The following is a 22,459-nucleotide window of genomic DNA, read 5'->3' as shown; positions in this document are numbered from 1 at the left end:
TGTTGCACGCTTCACTCAGACAAGACAGACATGCTCACAGGTAAACAATACCAATAAAAGCCATTTCTTCCTTTCACATGAGGTGTCTTTCATTGTTCTCTTTGCTTTATGGATATGAACCGTCTGTTCATTTATCTTTTCCTCCCTTCCCTGGTAGCTCTTTCACCGTGGAAGTAAGTCAGTCAGTTAAATTCTTAGCAAGCTCTGAAAATAACTGATCCTGATATATGTGTAGGTGTGTGTGGATCCCTACAATATATACCATATACATTTCTCTCAATTATTAACCTTAAAAAAGGCAAATAAAGTATGGGTAAGCCAGGAAAATGAATACTCTTCAAGTCATTTCTGTTTGCTTTTCGGGAGTTTTTTTCCTAATTACATTTTATTACTGATGTTACCTAATATTCTGGAAACTCACCCCACCCCGGCCAAATATGAAGGCACAGGACCTAACTCAGAAATAGCTATAATTCTTATTTCCTGTTACCCATTTCATGCCAGCAGTAGACAGCTACTCTTAGACTGCTGCAAAAAGACACCTAGTAAATCAATCTTTGAAGTATCTTTCTGGAAAAAGCAGCAGTATGGAAGAGTTCTCATGCTGGAATGAGACCGAAGATTATATGCACAGTAAGAGCATATAATCTTAGCAGGAAAACTAACAAACCTCAGATGAGCCCAAATTATAAAATTTGATGAGGATAACTTAAAATTGATTCTGATGTATTCTCTAGCTAAATATCCAGGAGAAAGCAAATTTGCCTGTAAATTTTCTTTCTTTCTTTTATAATTAATTAGAGAGGGAGAGAGAGCAAGAAAGCATGAGCAGGTGGAAGTGGCAGAGAGAGAGGGAGAAGCAGACTCCTGGCTGAGCAGGGAGCCCAGCGCGGAACCCGATTTAGAACCCTGGGATCGCCAAAGGCTGATGTTTAACTGACTGAGCAACTCAGGTGCCCCTGATTTGTTTCTTTTAAGACATTAATAAAAAGGGATAATTATTTGGTGTTAGATTAAGTTAGCTATCCTTTGTTACCTACGTTACCTATCTCTAGTGAGAAATGAATGCCTAGAAAAATACAAATTGATTCACATTACTGATTCATTTTCTGCTATTAACAAAGGCAGAACTTATTAAAAACCAGAGGTAAATCCAACTTGAGGCATAATAACCTGCTAATTGCTTTTCTTTGCAGTTAACATGAACTATATCCAAATCTCTAACTTTAACATTTAACATGTCCATCTACATGACTGGAATGAATAAATGACCACAACTGCCTGTTTCCCTCCTGGAGGCAACATGGTACTATTTCACAGGGAGCTTGAGCTCATGCTGCCATTGTTCTCTGTAGCCTGAACTGCTGGTGAGTCCTCTCCTCAAGCTGGTTCAAAACCACAGCTGGGATACAGGACATGACAGCAACAGCGGAAGCTCAAAACGAAAGGTGTGAGTCAAGGGCTACAGCGGGGATGAACCTGCAGGGCATGCCAAGTGACATAAGTCAGTCACAAAAAGATAAACACTGTGACTCCACTTATAGCACGTATCTAAAGCAGTCCAGTTCATAGAAACAAAAAGTAGAATGGTGATTACTGAGGCTGGGAGGAAAGGGAAATGAGGAGTTGCTCAGTGGGTGGAGATTTTTAAATCCAGATGAAAAAATTCTGGAGATCTACTGCACTACAAAATGAATATACTTCACACTAGTGCACTGCACGCTGAAAAATGTTTAAGATGGTAAGTTGTTTTTTTTTTTTTTTTTTTTTTTAAGATTTTATTTTGGGGCGCCTGGGTGACTCTGGGTTAATAAGCCTCTGCCTTCAGCTCAGGTCATTGTCTCAGGGTCCTGGGTTTGAGCAGCGCCTCAGGCTCGCTGCTCAGCCGGGAGCCTGCTACCCCTCCTCCTTCACCACCCCCTCCCCACCTGCCTCTCTGCCTACTTGTGATCTCTGTCAAATAAATAAATAAATAAATAAATAAATAAATCTTTTTAAAAAAAGATTTTATTTTATTTATTCGAGAGACAGTGTGAGAGTGTGAGAGAGAAAGAACACGCAGGAGCAGGAGCAGAGGGAGAGGAAGAAGGGAGAAGCAGCCTCCCCGTGGAGCAGAGAGTCCAATATGGGGCTCGATCCCAAGACCCTGGGATCATGACCTGAACCAAAGGCAGATGCTTAACTGACTGAGCAACCCAGGCACCCCAAGACGCCAAGTTTTACCCTGTATGTTTGTACCACAATTAAGAAACTTTTTAAATAAAAATAAAGGGGGTGCCTGGGTGGCTCAGTGGGTTAATCCTCTGCCTTCGGCTCAGGTCATGGTCTCAGGGTCCTGGGATCGAGCCCCACATCGGGCTCTCTGCTCAGCAGGGAGCCTGCTTCCCCTTCTCTCTCTGTCTGCCTCTCTGCCTACTTGTGATCTCTCTCTCTCTGTCAAATAAATAAAATAAAATCTTTAAAAAAAAAGAAAGAAAAAAAGAAATGGGGTGTCTTGGTGGCTCAAGTCAGTTAGGTGTCTGGCTTCTGCTCGGGTCATGATCTCAGGGTCCTGCGTGCGGCTCCCTGCTCAGCCAGGAGTCTGCTTCTCCCTCTTCCCGTGCCCCTCCCCCCTGCCTGCACACTCTCTCTCAAATAAATAAAATCTTTCAAAAATTAAAAAAAATGAAAGAAATGAAAAGGGTTACAGAGCTAAGAAAAATACATTAAAGCAATTCAACAAAAACTAGCAAAGGCCCATCAACTGGCTGCCATGGAGGAATGGGAAAGGCCAGGCTTTAACACAGCTGAATGAACGGATGAGTGAAGCCAAGAGGCTAGTCTTGAGTCTGCCTCTCTATTCCTTCTCCCCCAGCTTAGAAGAGACTTGGTAGTTTTATGGCCCGGACATAAATTGGAGTTTCTTTCACACGTCCTGCCATGTGGCACTTTAGTCAATATCTGAACCCCTCCGTAAATGAAAATCACCACCATGTACCCTTTTATATATGAAATGTGTAAAGCATGTAGCAAGTACTTAATAAATATTTTATTAAAGTAACATTAAAAACTTCTAGAATATCATCATCACTTCTCCAAATATAAATGACAGAAATGGAAGAAAAACTATTCTGATCCACGATTAACAGGGCAAATTAATTAAGAATTCAGGATATCATATTTTAAAAATTGGCAGGTCGGGGCGCCTGGGTGGCTCAGTGGGCTAAGCCTCTGCCTTCAGCTCCGGTCATGATCTCAGGGTCCTGGGATCGAGCTCCGCATCGGGCTCTCTGCTTAGTGCAGAGCCTGTTTCCTCCTCTCTCTCTCTCTGCCTACTTGTGATCTCTGTCAAATAAATAAATAAAATCTTTAAAAAATAAAAAATACATAAAAAATAAAAATTGGCAGGTCTTTTATAGCTGAGTATTTAGATTTATAGGTACCCAACAAACATTACTTGTTGATTCTTTTTTTTTTTTTTAAAGATTTTATTTATTTATTTGACAGACAGAGATCACAAGTAGGCAGAGAGGCAGGCAGAGACAGAGAAAGGGGGAAGCAGGCTCCCCACTGAGCAGAGAGCCCGATGCGGGGCTCGATCCCAGGACCCCAGGATCATGACCTGAGCCGAAGGCAGAGGCAACCCACTGAGCCACCCAGGCGCCCCTACTTGTTGATTCTTAACATTAAGTACAGTTCAAAGGAAGGTTATCAATGCACGTATTTTAAAAAATCATTTCCAGCAACTAGCTTAGCAGTCCTTACTTAAATTTTATAGATAGCTGAAAATTGATGAAGATTTAACAATATTACTTATTACCTCATCTGATTCAAAATCAACTCCTTTAGCTATTTGGCTCTGGGACATGCACTTGCTTGATGATGATGCGCTCGACCACCTGAGGCAGAAACATGGGAAAAACAAAGAAAATGAATGAGAGAATTCATGAGCCCTTTTAAGTGCGATTTTTCATTCTAGTAGCAGCCATGAGTAAAGATAGCTAATCCCTTCCCTCAATCTACATTAGAGACAGTAAAAATGTAACGGTGAGGAAAAGGACTCCGGAGCTAGGGTCTGAATTCCAATTTTGTCATTTACTAGCTATGTGGCTTCAGGCAAGTTACTTAGCCTCTCTGCCTCAATTTTCTCATCCATAAAATGAGGATAGTAATAAGTTTTTAGAGAATTACTATGTTAATATGCTAAAAGACTTAGATCAGTTGCCTGACATCTATTAAACACTACACCGATCCTTGCTTATTATAGTGCTTAGCATGTATTAACATGCATCTACTATCATCCCCCACTCCTGAAAATTGAATATGGAAATATTTGTATTCAAATACCAGCTCTGTTTCTGTCACAAGAAAAAGGGATTTCAGGGGAGGCTCACAATTTTCTAGGGCTCACTGCTCACTGCTCATCTTACTCATGTTCGATCCAAATCAAATAGCAAATATACACTGAGAGCTTGCTCTTTTCCAGGTACTCTGATAGGCCCTGGGAAATATCAGCAAACAAGATCATGATTCCCCACCTCATGAAGCTTAACTTGTGGTAAAGGAACTCATATTTGTATGTCTTTTTATCAGTAGGAATTCTAAATCCTCTTAGATCAGGTCACTGCAGTCTATCCAGCCTGTTTTTTTACTGCCTATGAACTAAGAATGGTTTTCCCGTTTTGAAATGGGGTACATTTAAATGGTTTTACAAATATCTACATAATCGCCTCAGCTTTGCCTCTTGGTCTGCAAAGCCTAAAATATTTGCTATCTGGCCCTTTAAGAAAGTTTGCCAACTCCAGTCTTAAATGAAAGCAGCATTTGTAAACTTTTAGCTACTAATTTATTACCATGCATTGGGATGTTACAGCAAAAGTACGTCTGAAGTGTATCTGAAGATCTTGTCTGGACAAGTGGGTTGAGAATCAAGAGGGCATGTGTCAGAAGGAAAGAAAAAACCCACAGGTTCTTCTACATAAAAGTAAAGGACAGGAGGATCTATGAAGCAAACTTGAAGCACAACACGGCTTTAGAAGTAGAGATCAAGGAAATTTATCAAGCGATCCATCTGGGACATACCCATCTCGCTATACTTGGCCTAAGTGGGAACTGGTCAGTTGCTGACTTGTTTCCATCTGTGACAGGAAGCAGGTCATCAAGAGCATACAGCCACAGTGCCAAGGAGGTGGAAGTCAGGTGAACCCATTCTCCTTGGGGGCTGGGGAAAGGGGGCTGGTTTACGGGAAAAAAAAAAAAAAAAACCCACTGAGACCTGACTTGGCTTCTGATGTCTCCCCAAATAACCAATGGACCCAGAAACGAGCCAGTCATCTATGATGGACAGTGGCTCATCTGATCACAGCAAGAGTCCTAAGTTCTGCATCAGGGGGCTCCACAGACTTACAGATCTCATTTGTGAAGGACCCCTAACCCTAGAAATCAACAGTAGGGAGGGAAAAAAATGGTTATACTCTTTTGATTGCTGGGTCGAATAAATGGGCCTTATCCTGGATATGAGAAAAGGTTTAATTTGATTTGCTTCATGTGGATGGCTAAAATAAAAAGAGAGGGTGTATCAAATTGAGCGCCAGGAGCTGTAAGCTTGTTTCCCCTTTTTGTTCAGATACTATTTGGGGCCATAAATCAGAGCGTTCAGCCTAGAGATGTTCAGCCAAGAAGTCAGCTGTAGCAGTGTTTTAAGCACAAGGTGACATGTTAAAACTGGCCTAATACTGTGGCTGGCACATCACAGGTGCCACAAAAATGCAAGCTTCCCACCACTCAATGTCTGTCCCTCCCCCACACCCCTCTTATTGATGTTTTGAGGGAGGGTCCTCGGTTTATCTGGTACTGCTACCAAACCTGAACGGCCCTCTTATTGCCAGCACAAGGACAAAGTTTGGAACAACCTTCCCAAGGAAAGTAGGCTCTCTGTTACCCATCTGGCAGGAGGCAGTTTTACAGCCCTTAAGTTATTTCCTTTTCCAAGTTAACTGCTGGGCATTATGGAGCTTTTATTGCTTACCTTTCCTCCTGTTCCTCTTGTTCTATTTTCCCTAGCCTGTTATTTAATTTATTTAATGAACACTTATAGAGCTGTTACTGTGTTACTATGTGTCAGGCATTGTACTTAGCACTTAAGTATTAACCCACTTAAATCTCATAACCATATGGGGTAAATACTATTATATTCATTTTATAAATGAGGATACTGAGGCACAGAGAAGTAAAACAACTTGTACCTTGTACGTTTTAGAGCTTAAATACTGTAAATAATCAAAATAACCATACAAACCTTGCCATTAGTAAGTAAGTCTTCAAAACCCACCAAAATTGTGTCAGTCGTTGCTTCATCAGAAACACAAATTTGCCATGGCTGATTTCTGATCTGCTGCCAAAAACATTAATTTCTAAGTTGCCTCTCATCATTTAAATGGTTCCTACTGCCTGCACAGTGGTTTGAGAGGTGAATGTGTTGTGCTATGAAGTGAAGCAGCAGCAGAAACAGGTCTGCAGCAGAACCCCTGGCTGTGTGACTGGCTGGGCCACGGTAAATAAGTAAGCCACTTAACCTACTGTGCCTCACTTTCTTCCAAGGGACAATGGGATAGTTACAGCTTCACCTGCCTCCTGGGGTGCGTGTGAGCACCACACAAGATAATTCACATGTAAAGGCTCAGAAGAATAAACAATTCAGTTATTATTACTGCAGGAGTAAATAAGAAAGCGACAGACATTTATTCTACTGAAAAGTAGACAACACAAAATGGTAACAAAAATCAAGATATTTTTCTTTAATACCTTTAAAATATATGTCAAACATACTAAAATAGTATTTCCATTGGTTCTAATAATGAAAAATAAGGACCTCATGCAACCTAAACTTCTTATTTCCTCTCGACTACTGATGCACTACTGGGGGAAAAAAAACCTCAGAAAGCTACACTTGTTTTTGTTTGTGTGTATTTTAATTCACAAAGACAAGAATGATCAAGCAAGTACTGAAAGGGACTCTCTTCCTTTGAAGGACTGACATATTCAGATATTCTTTCAATAAACCTCCTTTTCCCTAAGCAAATTTGAGTTAGGTTTTCATTGGACCAAAGAACCTAAGGTGTCCTGACTAATATAGGACTTAGTTTAAGTCCTTAAACTTATAGTTTAAGACAGTAACTCAAGACTGAGAAATGCTACCCCAATTATCCTCAACTATAGACCACAAATACACAACCTGACTTGTACCTCAGCCTGTCTTGGTATTTTGCACTCGTTCTACCAAGGCCGGCACTGGCTTTGGCAACGCCATACTCTTCTGGGTCTTTCTCATTGCTCCTATTTTTCCTAAATTCTAAAGGTTAAAACCCAGGTACTAGAACACAAAGCCCTCTCCTCTCTACCTTCTCTTGTAAGGTGATCAATCCATTCTAACAGCTTCAAGTTCAGTATCTGTGTATCTGTTATATGCTGTTGAGAAGGATATTTAGGTATCATTCAAACCTCGCTTCTGAGCTACGGACTCATATATCCAATTGCCTACCACCACCCCCTTCATATAAATTTCACAGGCATCTCAAACTTTCCACATCTGAAGCAGAATTATTTGATTTTCTGCCCATCATCCCTTACCAAAATCTATTTCTCTTCTTTGATGACTTTCTTAGTGTATGGCACTAAGAGTTCAAGTAGAAAACCTGGAAACCAACCATGAGACCTCATTCTCCCTCACTCCAGATAGTCAATACATCCCCAACTTCTGTCACGTCTACCTCCTAATATACCCTGAAACCGTCTATTCCTTCCCTTTCCCTTGCTACCACTCTGGTACAAGCCTCTGTCATCTCTCTTCTGGGGACTACACACACTCCTTTCAGGTCAGCCTGCTTGTACCTTGCTTCCTGTACCACAGGGATCCTTAATAAATGTAAAACAGATGGTGCCACTACTCTCTCAAAATCCTTCCATGGATTTCCCTGCATTTATAATAAAGTCAAAATACCTTACCCTGCTCAACTGTTACTGCTTCATGATGTAGTCCTGCTTTTCTTATTCTTATCTCAAACCCCTTCTTTTCCATGGATTGGTCACTGGCTCCTAACCTACAGTTAAGCTTCTTTCTTTTTCAAGAGGCTAAGGATCTGTGCTCAGAAAAACTACAGGACACTCATGAGGGGCACCTGGGTGGCTAAGTGGATTAAAGCCTCTGCCTTCGGCTCAGGTCATGATCTCAGGGTCCTAGGATCGAGCCCCACGTCGGGCTCTGTGCTCAGCAGGGAGTCTGCTTCCCCCTCTGTCTCTAACTGCCTCTCTGCCTACTTGTGATCTCTCTCTGTCAAATAAATAAATAAAATCTTGGGCCGGGGGGGAAGAACACTCTTGAGAAAAACTGAGGAAGACACAAAGAAATGGAAAAATGTTCCATGTTCATAGATTGGAAGAACAAATATTGTTAAAATATCAATGCTACCCAGAGCAATCTATACATTTAATGCAATCCCTATCAAATACCATCAATTTTTTTCACAGAGTTGGAACAAATAATCCTAAAATTTGTATGGAAACCAAAAGGACCCGAATCTCCAAAGGAATGTTGAAAAAGAAAACCCGGGGCACCTGGGTGGCTCAGTGGGTTAAAGCCTCTGCCTTCGGCTCAGGTCATGATCCCGGGGTCCTGGGATCGAGCCCCACATCGGGCTCCTTGCTCAGTGGGGAGCCTGCTTCTCTCTTTGCTTCGGCCTGCTGCTCTGCCTGCTTGTGTTCTCCCTCTCTCTCTCTGACCAATAAATAAATAAATTAATTAATTAATTAATTTTAAAAAAAAAAGAAAGAAAAGTAAAACCCAAACTGGTGGCATCACAATTCCAGACTTCAAGCTCTATTACAAACCTGTAATCATCAAGAGAATATGGTACTGGCACAAAAACAGACACATTAGATAAATGGAACAGAGTAGAGACCCCAGAAATGAACCCTCAATGTTATGGTCAACGAATCTTCAACAAAGCAGGAAAGAATATCCAATGGAAAAAAGACTGTCTCTTCAACAAATGGTGTTGGGAAAATGGGACAGCCACAGGCAAAAGAATGGAATTGGACCACTTCCTTACACCACACACAAAAATTGACTCGAAATGAATGAAAGACCTCAATGTGAGACAGGAATCCATCAAAATCCTAGAGAAGAACGCAGGCAGCAACCTCTGTGACGTCATCTGTAGCCAATTCTTGCTAGACACGTCTCCAGAGGCAAAGGAAACAAAGGCAAAAATGAACTATTGGGACTTCCATCAGGATAAAAAGCTTTTGCACAGCAAAGGAAACAGTCAACAAAAACTAAAAGGTAACCTACAGAATGGGAGAAGATATTTGTAAATGACCTATCAGATAAAGGGCTAGTATCCAAAATCTATAAAGAACTTATCACTCATCACCAAAAAAACAAAAAATCTAGTCAAGAAATGGGCAGAAGATATGAACAGACATTTCTCCAAAGAAGCCATACAAATGGCCAACAGACCAATGAAAAAATGCTCAACATCACTCAGCATCAGGAAAATACAAAACCACAAGGAGATACCACCTCACACCAATCAGAATGGCTAAAATTCTAAAATTAACAGATGAGGAAATGACAGATGTTGACTCTCTTATACTGTTGATGGGAAAGCAAGCTGGTGCAGACACTCTGAAAAACAGTATGGAGGTTCCTCAAGAAGTTAAAAAAAGAACTACAGGGGCGCCTAGGTGGCTCAGTTGTTTAAAGCCTCTGCTTTCAGCTCAGGTCATGATCTCAGGATCCTGGGATTGAGCCCCGCATTGGGCTCTCTGCTCACCAGGGAGCCTGCCTCCCCCTCTCTCTGCCTGCCTCTCTGCCTACTTGTGATCTCTGTCTGTCAAATAAATAAATAAATAAATCTTAAAAAAAATAAAATAAAATAAAAAAAGAACTACACTATGACCCAGCAGTTGCACTACTAGGTATTTACATATACACGCATAAACACACACACGGTTTGTCTGTGGGAAAGAAATATATTTGTATACATGCATATACTGTATACACATAGTGATCTGAAGGGGCACCTGCACCCCAATGTTTACAGCAGCAATGTCTACAATAGCCAAATTATGGAAACAGCCGAGGTAGCCATCAAGAGATGAATGGAAAGATGTGGTGTATATAAACAATGGACTACTACTCAACCATCAGGAAAAAAAAAAAAAAAAAAAAGAAATCCTGCCATTTGCAATGACATGGATAGAGCTAGAGGGTATTATGCTAAGTGAAGTAAGTCAATCAGAGAAAGACAATTATCATATGATCTCACTCATATGTGGAATTTAAGAAATAAAACAGAGGATCATAGGGGAAGAGAGGAAAAAATAAAACATGAAACCAGAGAGGGAGACAAACCATAAGAGCCTTTCAATCATAGGAAACAAACAGAGGGTTGCTGAGGTGGGGGATGGGGTAACCGGGGGATGGACATTAAGGAGGGCACAGGATGTAATAAGCACTGGGTGTTATATTAGACTGATCAATCACAGACCTGTACCTCTGAAACCAGTAATACATTATATGTTAATTAATGAATTTAAATTAAAAAGAAAAACAAACAAACAAAAGAGAGGCACTCTATGTGCTCTTCCTTCTGCTTTTTGCAAGGTCAAGTCTCTCAGCAAGGTTTCAGTTAATTTTTTTAAAAAAATATTTTATTTATTTATTTGACAGAGGAAGAGGGAGAAAAACCAGAAGGAACAGCAGGAGAGGGAGAAGCAGGCTCCCTGCCATGCAGGGAGACCAATGAGCAGCTCAATCCCAGAACCCTGGGATCATGACGCGAGCCAAAGACAGACACTTAACTGACTGAGCCACCCACGCACCTGAAGAGTTTACCTTAAAGGTGATCTCCTCAGAGGCTTTCCCTGATCTCTCTTTCAAACAGATGTCTGTGGCCTGTGACATTACTCTTTACTGATGCACCCTGATAATTTTGTAGGAGCCAACAGTAGACCATCCCAACATCAGTTACTTTGACATGAGGATTATTTTGAGTTAAAAAGCAATCAAAACTCAGCAGATTCAGGAAAGCTCTTTACCTTCCCCCAAACACCTAAAAAGGACTTAGATATTGGACCTACTCCAGGAAGAGAGCTATCACCATAGGTAGGTAACCATATTACTGTATGGACTAGGTATGGTAGACAGGAAGGAACCCAGCAAAGATTTTGTTTGATCAAAATCCTCTCTGTCCTACTGATTCTGAGTGGCCCGGCAAACATTCATTTACCAAGCACTTACTGTCTTTTATCTTCCTGTGAATTGCTTTCTTTCCCACTGATGTCCAAGATCCCTACTCCCTTATTTCAGAATGACATATATACCTCATTTTGTCTGTCTTTGGAATTTCCACGTTTGTGTGGATTCCCCCTATGTATGAAATTAAACTTGATTTCCTCCTATTAATCTGTCTCATGTCAATTTGGTTCTCAGCTCAGCCAGAAAGACCTTGAAGGGGAGAAGAAATTCTTCCTCTCTGACAATTTCTTTTAAACATTCTTAAACACCTATTGATCATCAACCCAAACATTACCTACTTTCTTTGTAAAGCCTTCGATGACCTATTCTAGAAGACAGTGTCACTTCCCTCAGATTTCATTACACTTGAATAAAACATTTACCTTGTTGGATTATTAGTGCCTCGTAATTAGCATACTGCTTAAGTGGAAATTCCTTGAAGGAAGGAGACGTTTCTTCCATATTTTTACCCCCAGCTCCTAGCATAACATGTAACTGAATAAATATATGGATGCGGAACTACATATACCAATTTTCCCAACACAAATCCTTAATTCACATAAAGCATATATTCTCTGTAGGGTCAACATCACGCCCAAGGAACGAAAATTGGTTCTAAAAGATGGGGTAGGTGAAAAATCTGAGATACTACAATGGTTTTGGCCTTTCCCAAGCTCAATCCTACCCAGCAAAATTTCATTCTTTAGTATTTAATTTCTCTTATTCTTTTAATTTAAATCAAATTTAATTTTTATCCTTAGGAAATGAAGACAAGGTTGAGATCATGAAACCAGTGTGAAACACTGAGGCAGGGTTTTTTTCCTCATTCTCTTCCTTCTTGCTAACAACTCCTGCTCAGGCCATTACTCTCAGCTGCCCTTCTCCACCCCTCTCAAAACTCAGATTCCTATCTCAAAACCTCAGCTAAATGTTACTCCCTTAGAAAACTCTTCCTTCTTTCATAGCCCATAATTCTTGCTCCGTTTTCTAAGAGCCTGTGAGCACTCACACCTATTCTGTATCATAAAATTTCACACATAATTATGTACTGACTCATCATCCTTTAATGGACTGAAATGTGTTCATTTCTCTTTTCCACTATAACTTGCATTGCCTAAAGGCAGTAACCATGTGAAAACATTTATTCTGTCCCCCATCAGACCTCATATAATGCTCACACAGAAAATCAGAGTTTAAAAAAGCTCTTGATTATTTTCTTAAGTAGAAATTTTCATTAACTGAGCTTCAGTTAAGCAGTGTCCACCTAAAACCCTAACAGAGAAATGCTAACAGTGCATCAAGCCAAGTAATAGCAAAAATGGCAAAAACCAAAAGGGACAGGTAGAAGCAAACGAGCGCTCCAAAGGCAGGAAAAGCCCACGTAATCCTCTTTTTAGTGTTTGGCACAGCACCCTGTGAAACGCAGTATGTAAAAATGCGATATGAAAGAGAAGCTGAAATAAAATATTTAGAAAAATACAATAAAAAAAATATAATACTCTGTTCATTAGAGAGAACACAGAAAACTCCATCAGGAAAATCCCTGAGTAATAAAGGCAAAAGGAAACAAATTAGAGGTTAAGTTTCACTGAAAAATACCTGCAGTAATGCTGCGTCATCTCTATGAACTCGGCTTTGCTCTATTTTTCACTTCTCTATTTATTTGGCCAGTTGAGAACAAATCTGTTAAACTTCTATGGCACAGAAAAATGTATAGGTAGAATTTTGGATGATTTAAAGTTTTTCGGGTGTTTCTTCTTGCAGGAAATCAGTGCACCTACCTTTGCTCTGTTTTGGAAGTCGTAGGAAAAACGTCTTCTTCCACATCTGACTCATCCACCTCAATCACCTAAAGGAAAAAACAAAACAGTGAATAGATTTTATGGGAATTTATCTGAATAAAAATAAATAGTTGTATCTCAAAAAAAATTTTTTTAATAGATTAGAAAAAAAAGTCAGAAAAAAGGGGGCAGAAACCAATTGTTCAAACTTAAGTTTGGGGCACCTGGGTGGCTCAGTTGGTTGAGCGACTGGACTGCTTTCAGCTCAGGTCATCATCCTGGGGTCCTGGGACGGAGCCCCACAGCAGGCTCCTTGCTCAGTGAGGAGTCTGCTTCTCCTTCTCCCTCTGCTCCTTCCTCCTCCTCCTCCCAGTATCCCCATGCGTGCTCTCTGTCTCAAAAACATAAAATCTTTTTTTTTTTTTTAAGATTTTATTTATTTATTTGTCAGAGAGAGAGGGAGAGCGAGCAAGCATAGGCAGACAGAAGGGCAGGCAGAGGCAGAGGTAGAAGCAGGCTCCCTGACGAGCAAGGAGCCCAATGTGGGACTCGATCCCAGGACGATGGGATCACGACCCGAGCCGAAGGCAGCTGCTTAACCAACTGAGCCACCCAGGCATCCCTCAAATACATAAAATCTTAAAACAAAACAAAACAAAACCAAACCACAATAACCAAAACCTGAAGCTTAACCTGACTTCCCTCTAATGTCACTCTTCAATCACAAACGGTATCTATACATGTCTGAGGTAACTCCTCTCCTAAACACCATGGCAGCTGAGGTACCTAGAGGAACATTTATTTATTTGAAAGAGTGAGCAAGAGAGCACAAGAAGGGAGAGCAGCAGAGGGAGACGGAGAGGGAGAAGCAGGCTCTCTGGTGAGCAGGGAGCCCCAATGCAGGGCTCGATTCCAAGACCCGGGGATCATGACCTCAGCCGAAGGCAGGTACTTAACTGACTGAGCCACCCAGGCACCCCAAGATATTTGTTATTCTTGATTCTATCATCTAAAATACTATGTAAGGACCTATTTTATATTTCTATTTTAGCCAGAGGCTTCCATTGAAGTTAAACAATAACTTTGTTATTTAACCCTTAAACTGTCCCTGCTCCCCTTCCCCCAGGGGACTTAAAAACAAGTCCCGGAGACCAGCTCCAGGTGTGGAGGTCAAGAAAAACAAGGCTGTACCCACCTCGAGTCTAGCCCTGATATAAGTACAGCCATCTTGGCAAAGCAAAAGCCGGCACCTTGCACTGTAAGAGTGGGTTAGCATAAAAATGGCCATCCTGAAGGCCGGGAAGCCATTTTACTGAGCGCCCCTAACCAGCCCACAGGCGCAAGTAACTTGAGACAAGAGAAAATAGCTAAAACCTGAAAAAACAACTTAATCATATACCACCACGGTGGTTAGGTGGTGGCGCCACAGGGACCAAATGTTAAAGAAAAACAAATAGTTAACTTGCAGAGATCACAATCCGGCAAGACAGGAGTCTCCCTCGGTTAATGTCCTGGTGATTTACAACAAAAAGGGCTATCTCTTCAATGGCCAGAGACAAATGGCTCAGTTCCTCAAGGTCTAAGGTCACACCATAAAACTGAGGGAGGCTGAGGCAGAAGGAAATGTAAATAAAGTTAAATTTCTTCTAAACCTAAATCTCACTTAACCGCCAGGATGGCACCAGGGTGATGCCGGGGTGGCAAAGGTTAAACAAAGTTAGACAGTCAAAGTGGGGCGTAAGATATGTATGTAGCTATGAAGAAGTGCCTTGAAAATGCTATATAAACCCTTGGCTTTGAGTGCTCCGGGTCCTTGTTGAAACCCGCTGCACCGGGCGGATACTTGGACCCCAGAGAGCTGGAAATAAACCACGCTGTGTGACGTGCATTATCGAGAGTGTTCTCTGTCTAATTGAGGGGTGGGTGACTCCGTACCCTAACAACTACTTGCTGGGGCGCCTGGGTGGCTCAGTGGGTTAAAGCCTCTGCCTTAGGCTCAGGTCATGATCCCAGGGTCCAGAAATGGAGCCAGCATCAAGCCCACATCCGCCTCTCTGCTCAGCAGGGAGCCTGCTTCCCCTTCCTCTCTACCTGTCTCTCTGCCTACTTATTGTGATCTCTGTCAAATAAATAAATAAATAAATAATCTTTAAAAAAAAAAAAAAAGAAAAAAATACTACTTACTTATCTCTCTACATTTTGTATTATCTTGACACTTAATACACACAGTTGCTACATCTGCAGCTAAGGAACAAAGCAGTGAAACAGTGAAAACAGTATCTGAGAGATCCCCCTCCAGGCTGACCTAAAACTATTAATAAAAAATTGTTAAATGTAGTTGTCCAAGAAACTATGAATCCGGCCAATGTTTCTGCATTTTGTCATAAAACCACCAGAATATTGTCTTATGTGCCTTGAAGGAATCAAAGGTATTCAACGCTCCCCCAATCTACCACTGTGTAACCACAATGAATGAATTAAAAAAAGCTATTTTAGCACAACTTATTCCTTTTGAACTCATGTTCCTGTCTTGCAAGAGAAAAAATCCAGAAAAGAAGCTACTTTGTGGGTGTGCTATTTTGCTCTTAGATGATCTGCAATTGACAACAGGCAATAGTTGAAAGCAAATAATAAAATGGAGCTCAGGATAATAATTATTAGCACTGGCACCCACACATCAGCAACAATAGGAAGAAGGCAGGAAAAAGATGAGGTTAAGGGATATAAAAGGACAAAATGAAATCAGAGCAGAGAAGTTTCCTGGAACAGAAGGGTGGGTAACTTTTGTCACATATTCAAGAGTTGAAGAACGAAATTTGAGAGAATGCTGCTGGGGCCGGTATGACACAGAACACAAATTCTCAACTGCAGGTGATAATGGCTATTATTCTGGAAACTTTGGGACATGTCTGAGACATTTTTGATTGTCATAATTAGGGGGGGGTTGCTACTGGCATCTAGAGCATAGAGGGTAAGATGTTGCTAAAATCCCCACAATGCAGAGGATAGTCCCTCCCAGTAAGACTTACCTGGTTCAAGACTTATCTGGTCAACAGTGCTGCTATGGAGAAACCCTGACACAGAAGCAAAAGCACCGCCTTAGGCGTAAAGACATGTGGGTCTTGAAAGTAAGGTAATAGGCGCTTCAAACACATATAAAATCTTGTAATCCAAAGGAAGTGCAGAGGGCCTATGTTATTGAATCTAGAGCTTAAGACAGAGGTCCTTACATTCTGACTACTTAATCTGTCTTGAGTCTAGCTCCCAGCCATCAACAAACCAACCGTGGTATCATGAGAGGATAAGTAACAAAAGGAAGCCAGATTTAAATAAGACTTCTATATGCACTGAACTCCAATCTTCAATATTAATATTCTATGCATGGACCTTTTTGGCTCAACAATGTTATCCTTGAAAATATTACTGTAAACACACATTTATGGGTTCTTAATCATGAGATACAGTATTTTTTAAAAAATATTTTTATTTATTTGACAGAGAGAGACACAGCAAGAGAGGGAACACAAACAGGGAGAGTGGGAGAGGGAGAAGGAGGCTTCCCGCTGAGCAGGGAGCCCGATGCCGGGCTTGATTCCAGGACCCTGGGATCATGACCTGAGCCGAAGGCAGAGGCCTAATGACTGAGCCACCCAGATGCCCGAGATCCAGTATTTAAAGAAAAAAAAAAATCCTAGAAGCCCTTGGTCTGGATAACCCATAATATTCTGTCCAGCTTTAATGTTTCCCACTTTTTCTTCATTTACTTTGTAGATCAAAGAATTGACAATTCAAAACGCAGGCAGCATAAATTATTAACACACAACTATAAAACTTTTCATCTTACCTCTGAATAATTCTTAGTAGCAACATTTCGGGATGGCTGCTGTCTTGCAGATTTAAAGGCTATAATGTGAAAGAATAAACATCCACTATGTTATTCTTAAAATAACTGAGAAAAAATTGTACCTATCTTTATCTTCAGACTTTGTAGGCTCAATCTACAAAAATCCATGATAGCCAATTATAAAACATTTATATTTTTTAAAATCTAAAGGGAGGTGGAATTATATGTTCAAATAAATCAATGCCTAACTGCCAGTCTCCTGATTTCATGGCTTATTCAAATAAAATAATAGGTGATGTTCATAAATACACCTACACTAAAAATATTTTATAGGAACTATATGAAGGATAAAATCTGATCATCAAATGGATTAAACTCCAAATATATCAAAGGTAACCCTCCTCATGTCTTCTTTCCCTTACAGTTGGCAGTATCTTTCCCTGTGGCTAGATCAGGAACTATGTGGTTCCAGTAAGAGCTTTCTTATTCTCCTCTACTTTGTTAGCCATATTCACTATCTAAGAAAGTCCAGGGGAAATCCTAGAAAACAGCGTTATCTTTTACACTATGATAAAACTTCCCTTTAAATCCTCACATTTTAGCTTTAAAAACTTAGAAACATGAAGTTTAGCTAACCCTTTATATTTCCCAAGATCAAAATCATGATACTACGATTTTATAATAAGAAATACGGGTTTAGTCTCAGTCCCCATTTCTGGCAGAGCTCCTAGTACCCGGAAATTCCTAAGTACTAAGAGCCGGAGAAGTGTCTTTTGTCATGTTAATGAAGTGACTTTCAAACCAAACCTAAATCTGGGGGCTGGTTGCCAGGGAACCAACATGGAAATCAGGAAATGAAGGCTGGAACTCAGTCCCACCCCAAGATTTCCAAGGAGACAGGGGGACCGGAGGTTGAATCAATCACCAATAGCCAATGATTTAATCAATTAATGGTAATGAAGCTGCCACAGAAACCCAAAGGAGGGGTTCAGCAAGCTTAGAGGTGGTAAACTAGAATGCTCCCACTTGCCAGGCTGCTGGCCCCCAAACTCTGAGGATACAAATCCTTTGTTTGCAACCTTACCTTTTGTATTTCTTAATCTGGCTGCTGATTTATATCCTTTGTAATAAACCAGTAAGTTAGTGAATTAACTAGTTCCCTGAGTTCTGTGAGCCGCCCCAGGAAATTAATTAAACCCGAAGAGGAAATTAGGGGAAAAAGACGGATAAAAAGCACAGCTAGATTTCTGATTAGCCTCTGAAGTGGAGGGAGGCAGTCTTGTGGAATTCAGCCCTTACCCTAAGGAATCTGATGCTACATCTGGGTAGACAATGTCAGAATTGAGTCAATTTGTAGGAAACCCAGCTGATAGCTAAGAATTGCTTAGTGGTGTGAGCCCCCGCATCCCCTCCCTTGCCCCACTCCCACTACAATGAATTGGGTACAGAATATTTAAAACCTAGAATAAATTTCAAACTGCCAATTAGAGTTTTATTTCCTCCTAAGCCTTACCAATTTCTTAATATAAAACAATGTTTTCCCCAAGACAACCCCCAAATTAAACAGGGTAAGAGGAGAAAAAAAGAAAGAGGCCCCGAAAAAGTCAAAAGCTCAGAGAAACCCACAAAGTCCAAAATTCTTGTAGTCTGAAAACTCAGAAATTGTTCTATCTAGCCTAAATTTATGATTTGTTCATTTTTCCTATTCCAGGTTCTATCCCCAGTCTTGTGATGTCTATCTGAGAGGAGAAATTAAGGGCAAAAGCAAAGTTCTTATCCGCTCTACTCAATTACTAGGGCCTTACATCCTAACTACTTGAAAGGCTAAAGAGGGCAACTGAATGAAAAAAGTCAGCCATCATGACTCTTAAAGAATATTTCTACTCAGTAATTATTGACTAATTGAATCCTCAGACTCTCAGATCCTGAAGAGCCCGCCTTAAAAATAAATAAATAAATGGCCCTCCTTTCTTTATATCCCCAACAAATGTCAGTGAGATAAATTAACCTTATCAGAAAAATAAGCACCGAGTTAAGTTAGGAAGGCAATACAGTATGGTGGTTGTAGAGTTAAACTCATTTTGACTGACTAGCTGGGTGACCAGAGCTAAGCTCCTTGGCCTCCTTAAGTCTCAATTTCCCCGCCTATAAAGTGATGTGGGAAATAAAGGCAGAAGAAAAATTACTGAATTTCCATACTACCTACAGCCCACTGGCAAGTCCTTGAAACAGAAGAGTGACATTCCTTTAGGGACTCAACTACCTTGAAGTTGATACTTTGCTCAGGGCAAAGGGTAATCTTAGCCCAACTCCAGGACCCCCTAAGTCTACTTTAACACATAAAAATTCCTTTGGAAACTTGCTTTATCTCTATCCCCAAAATACATGTTGACAATCATCCCTTAAGTACAGGACCCACCCATATATATTTGAAGGGTCTCATGACAGAGTTTTTACTAAACAATAATAAAATTACCTTTCCTAACAACAGTTAACCCCCTCAGGATCCTGGAAACCTTGTTTCCAAAATACCTGGGAGGCTTACACTATCCCCAACCCCCTCCCAACCTGAAAGTATAAAATGGGCCACTCCTCATAAACTCAGCACAGCTCTTTCTGCCCAAGTCCTGTCCCTGTGCTTTAAAAAAAAAAACAACCATCCTTTTGCACCAAAGATGTCTCAAGAATTTCTTCTTGGCCATCAGCTTTGAACCCTAATGTCTTTCTTACATCATAAAATAGTGTTAATCAAAATTCATGCAGAAAATCGTTGCAAAGATAAGAAGAGGTGATTAATGGAAATAGTTCTGCCAAGAGACTAGGAGGAGCAGGTACTCTGATAACGTAGCTAGCGGCCGCCATGACGGTAAACTACATGGAATCACAGAGCCTTCAGAGCCACCACTCACTCGGTCACCACCCTCTGCAGACAAACTTCAAGGGAAAAACTGGGGCTGTCAACTCTTTATTTACAACTGCTGCTGGCTGAAGTGTAATATCTACCGTTTCCAATAAAATTCCAGTACAATAATAAATCTCTACACTCCACAGGGCTTGTTAATAATAGAATCGTACTGTTACAGCTCTCTTCATGCCTCCATTTACAACAGGGATTTGGAAGTTTCTGCTTTTAAAGATTTTTATTTATTTATTTATTTGACAGAGAGAGAGAGAAAGAGAGAGAGAATCACAAGTAGGCAGAGAAGCAGGCCTGGGGAAGCAGACTCCATGATGAGCAGAGACCCCTATGCGGGACTCGATCCCAGGACCCTGAGCCACCCAGGCACCACTGCCACTAATGCTAATAGCAATCATTTTTTGGATTCTTACTAAATCCTGTGCTAAGTAATGTATACCCATGAGTTCAACTGATACTTGCTATGACTCTGTAGAGTCAGTACTATGCTGCCAATTTTACAGCTAAGGATTTGAAGCTTATAGAATAGAAAGAAGCAGTTTACGCCTCCTGGGGCTTAACATGTATATATACTATGCCAAATAGTCCACATGTATTTTCTCATTAATCCTCAAAAAAACCCCAATGGGATAAATGCAATCATCAGCCTACTTACAGACGAGGACACTGAAGATAAAAAGCCTAAAAGGACACATAGCTAGTAAATCAAGGAGTCAAGTCAAACCAATGGCTGACTTTAGAACCATGTTTTTAACCTTTATGCTATCCAATCTCTAAGTAACTTTTATTCAGTCATTCTCAAGCATTAATGAGCATCTATGCCAGCCAGGCACTACGGACACCATGATGATGAAGAAGAATGACTCTGACCTCATTCTGCTGATGCTCCCCTGGTTTATGGGCATGGATCCAGCTGGTGAATTGCTGGCCCACTCACACCAGGTCTGACTCCAAAGCTCAGGTTCTTAACCATACCATCTGCTGCAAAAGGCATAACAAATAGATTTTTTTCCTCAACATAATTCAGGAAATTTAAGTTTCATATTAATTTGGCTTACCTTTTACAAATGAGTATTATTACTTTAAAAACAAGGGTTATTTGTGGGGGCGCCTGGGTGGCTCAATTGGTTGAGCGACTGCCTTTGGCTCAGGTCATGATCCTGGAGTTCCGGGATCAAGTCCCACACTGCGCTCCCTGCTTAGCAGGGAGTCTGCTTCTCCCTCTGACATATCTCCTCTCATTCTCTCTCCCTCTCTCAAATAAATAAATAAAATCTTAAAAAAAAAAAAAAGGATTATTTGTGAACATTTTAAAGCACTGTAACTGGTCTTCTGTCTTCTCTATACAAACAGAAGCTTTCTTCCACATTATCAATGGGTAACAGAGCAGAGCTCATGAGAGAGTATCTGTTACAAGTCTCACAGGCATAGTAGTTCTGAAAAGATCCAAGGGTAGAAACTGAAAAAAAAAAAAAAATGTTCACAAAAACCCTATGAGATATAAAGTTCTAGATGCACAGGAGGCAGCCACCTATGAGTTTTGAAGAAAGAAAATAAAGATAAAAACCTCTGTATTTGTTTATGTGGGCTAGATTTTCAGACAAACACTGATGCTCAAAGCAACACAAATTGCTTCATCAAACACATAAAAACTTTCTAATGGCACTGAGTTCCTGGTCACATAAAGAATTAACGGGTCAAAACAGAAGAAAAGCTCCAACTCAGGCAAGCAGAATCCTTTTCTCTGGGGACCTGCTGATCTGGACAAATGTTCACACTGGTTTTGACAGTTCTGTAGAGAGAACTGTCAAGGCCTGATCAAGACTGGTGGTGGGAGGGGACCTGATGCATGTCCTCCCTACCTTAAGCTGGGACCACAATGGTTAAGGAGAGAAGCATATGTAAAAACAGGATTTTGCAAGTACATTATTAGCTGGTTGAACCTCAATTCACAACTTTAAATGTAGTTTAATGTGGCCTAAGACTTGTGGTGCCTCTAGAAGCCTGGAGAAACAAGTATGAATCAACTCTGGGGGAACTTAACTTCATCTCTGATCTCAAATTACTCCTGCTGATCATTTCTTAGGGACAACAGATAACAAAACATACAAGGAAACAAGTCATCGTAAATGAGAACAAGCAGAAACAGAAATCAGAAATGGACAATAAAAAGAAGCCAAAGGCATTCAGACACTGGGTTATTAGACACAGAATACAGAACAAATATCTTTACTATGTGCACAAAAAAATTACAGACAGGCTTAAAAACATCTGCAGGGAATTTTTAAAATCACACAGTGTATTTCAAAAGAACTAAGTAGAATTTCTACCCACATCAAAAACAACAAAATAAAAACTTCAAAGGACAGTTTGAAGAATAGATGGGCATGGGGGTTGCTCGGCTCAGTCTACAGAACAAGCAACTTCTTATCTTCAGGTCAGGGGTTTGAACCCCATGTTGAGGTCAGAGTTTACTTAAGAAAACAAAAACAAAAACAACAGATGGGTGAATTGGAAGATCAATATAGCGCAGGAAGATAAAGCAAGGGAAAATACAAGAGATTAATAGTCATGGGAGGACAGAGTGATTCTTAGATTTATTTAACTTCTGAAGACTCTGAAGGAAGGAGAAAAAGAGC

General features: G+C 40.6%; 1 protein-coding gene across 2 annotated transcripts in view; it reads right to left on the bottom strand.

Annotated features, from left to right (window-relative positions):
- The window catches only part of MRE11 (MRE11 homolog, double strand break repair nuclease), a 79,356-nt gene that overhangs the window by 3,200 nt on the left and 53,697 nt on the right, over positions 1–22,459 (bottom strand). For both annotated transcript variants that reach the window (XM_032852781.1, XM_032852782.1), the window contains 3 exons: positions 16,904–16,962; positions 13,060–13,127; positions 3,800–3,878 (listed from right to left, as the gene is read on the bottom strand). In XM_032852781.1, coding sequence (XP_032708672.1) covers positions 3,800–3,878; positions 13,060–13,127; positions 16,904–16,962 — 206 coding nt within the window. The remainder of the gene's footprint in view (positions 1–3,799; positions 3,879–13,059; positions 13,128–16,903; positions 16,963–22,459) is intronic.

This window comes from Lontra canadensis, unplaced genomic scaffold (assembly GCF_010015895.1).
Source record: "Lontra canadensis isolate GAN:19392208 unplaced genomic scaffold, GSC_riverotter_1.0 scaffold7, whole genome shotgun sequence".
In the NCBI taxonomy this organism is placed as follows: Eukaryota; Metazoa; Chordata; class Mammalia; order Carnivora; family Mustelidae; genus Lontra; species Lontra canadensis.
Note: the sequence above shows the minus strand (reverse complement) of the source record. Positions and strands in the feature narration are given on the sequence as shown.